Genomic DNA, 2,668 nt, shown 5'->3' on the forward strand with positions numbered 1-2,668 from the left:
ATAGTGCCAGAATAAAGATGGTTTTGGTTACCAAGTTTAACAGAGTAGTGCCCATAGCAATGGACAGAATGGGGAGGATTACATGATGCTGCTTTCTACAGCAGCTTAGCGTAGAGGAGGCATTGGCTCAGAAAAAAACAGGTAACTTAAATTGATGTTCGAGTGAAAAAATCTCCTTGTCAAACAACAAAGCGATGAGAATCACAGACAAATTTATGGGTGTTTGTTTTTCTGGAACCTGATATCAAAAGCAGAGAGGGGGTTGAAATGAGGGCAGTCAGAGTTAGACAGTACACAGAGTCAGCTAGGCATTCCTCCCCTCATCCTTATTCTGCTTATACAGCAGTATGTGCTCAAAACTGCGGGTTATGAGTACACCTTACATCCCCTGACAGATGTTTTACCAATTAAAACGAATCCTCATACTGCCCATAAAGTGTCTCACATAAATTGGCCATATAAATAATGTGATTACCATAGGCCCAATAGGGCACGTGGCCCTGTTATGACATACTCAATATTCCATTTACGTCTTATGTCTGTAACGCAAGGTGATTGCTTAAAACCCATTCTAATTCCCATTTTGAAACAACACTCTTTCCTCTACGATGTGTGCCATGCTTTGTCCATGCTATGGGATAAACAGCACACTGGCTGCATGAGGGTTCATTTAGCAAAAAGAAAGGGCTTTAATGGAAACAACTGATGGGTCTGTTCAGAGTTAAAGAAGAAAAAACTCCAGAGATTTCTAGCATCGAGAGAGGAATCAGAGAAACAGGTGTTTCTGATCACTAAGTGAATTTGCAAATGTACGCCAGGGTTTTGGTAGGACCACTACATGCCATGGGCAGCATGTGTGTGTGTGTGTGTGTGTGTGTGTGTGTGTGTGTGTGTGTGTGTGTGTGTGTGTGTGTGTGTGTGTGTGTGTGTGTGTGTGTGTGTGTGTGCGTGTGCGTTCGTGTGTGTGTGTATGTGTGTATGTGCCCGATGGATTTGAGGAGACTGATGATTTAGTTTTGCCAGTATAGTCAGCTACTGTACTGCCCAAACCAAATCATCAGTGTCCTAATAGTCTCCATCTATTCAACAATTGAATTAGTCCATAATTTAACTTCTCAATACAACAACAAACAATACAACAAATACAGACTACTTCATAGCTCATCTGATAAAATATGCTTCATCCAGATGCACATCAAGATAGAGCATTTGTTACTTATTAACAACTTCCCTGTGTGATACCATATCTGTGATTAAATATGAATGGGGGGCGTAACCTCTACCAATACATCAAATCCTGCCGTGACCCATGATGACAAATGATCATTCCATTCAGGGAAACGTCACTGAGGAATTCAGACCAAAAATAGAGCCCTGGGTAACTTATCAGAGGTTAAGTAGTTGGAGACAAACTGGAGGCATGGGATAGCTTCATTCATTCATTCGGTAACTTGGCCAGTATTTTCCGGGCCTAATGTGATTATGTGAATGGGGCAACATCACTTTAGTACCTCACATTAGTAGTTTGCAGATGGAAGGCACATTTCATGAGTCACTCCATACTCTATAGCAAATGGGTGAGCAGAAAGGCGCTTTCAAATTCGGAGCCACTGTAAAAAGTTATTTTGTCTCAATGGCCAAAATAAGCATGCAACTCAAACATCTTATATCTCAGAACTTCTCCCATAACAACCTTAGGATAGCAGTACGCATAGGATATTGAATATTTTTGAGACAGCTCAAAATCAAAATGATTCACTGTATTACAAAACTTGACAGCGCATCTTACCCAACAAGGCGCCTGGTGACCGTAGAGCTGGGTTTGTGGGTCTGTCTGGAACTGACTCGGGGTCTGTGCGGTGAGGAGTGCTGTGTGCCCAGTTGCCTTGCGGTTCTGAGCGCACCATCTCGTGGCACGGTGGCACCGTCCTCCCGGTGTGATGTCTCCGCACTGCGCGCTGAAGCTACTTTCGTTGCAGTCGCGTGCCTGTTATCTCGCTGAGACGATGAGCTCCTTGGATGGGTCACCGGAGTCCCGCGACCAGAGTGTGAGTTATTGTGCGAGGACCTGTGCGAACTTTCAGTGGCGGGGACGCCGTCTCTCGGTCCCTCTGCGGAATGACCTTGGCTTCTCGCTCGAGACCGCAGCTGGCCCCACACCGTACGGGCGCCTGCACCCTCATGCCTGCCACCTGTTAAGTCCTTTTGACAGTCACACATTCGTACTAGTGCAATGGTTAAAACCATGAAAACTAAAACCCACAAACGGTCCATTTTCGTAGCAAACCGACTGATTTAAATTGCCACGTGTGGTCACTGATGAAGATATGATAGCCTCTTCAATTGACGTCGTTATTGGACTCGAGACGCACAGAAAGTTTCAACAAGATGATATCCTCTCCCGCGCATGCAGAATGCTCTGATATCTCCACATAATGCCCAGGTAAGCTTTGCACAGGATTGGTAGCTTGACGCCTTGAACTCACCTATCAATGTTCCACCTTTGCATAAAGTCTTACAAATAAAAACTATGAAGCGTCCCTACCAACACAATATGTAAAGAACAATTATATCAGATAAGTATTAATCCATCTGTAAGAGTTCATGTTCATCTGCGAGGTAAGCGCGCGGACAGCACAGTGAGTCCAGAGGCTGAAGCTGCAGTCCT

At 44.5% G+C, this 2,668-nt stretch overlaps 1 protein-coding gene across 1 annotated transcript in view; it reads right to left on the minus strand.

The window, feature by feature from the left end:
- LOC310813794 (latent-transforming growth factor beta-binding protein 2-like) overlaps positions 1-2,274 on the minus strand; it is a gene marked incomplete at its 5' end in the record, with an annotated part of 90,017 nt that extends 87,743 nt beyond the window's left edge. Inside the window, one exon of the mRNA XM_083682913.1 lies at positions 1,790-2,274. Within this exon, the coding sequence (XP_083539039.1) occupies positions 1,790-2,274 (485 nt within the window). The remainder of the gene's footprint in view (positions 1-1,789) is intronic.
- Between the last annotated feature and the right edge of the window lie 394 nt (positions 2,275-2,668).

This window comes from Argentina silus (genome assembly GCF_951799395.1).
Source record: "Argentina silus genome assembly, chromosome: 13".
Classification (NCBI taxonomy): domain Eukaryota; kingdom Metazoa; phylum Chordata; class Actinopteri; order Argentiniformes; family Argentinidae; genus Argentina; species Argentina silus.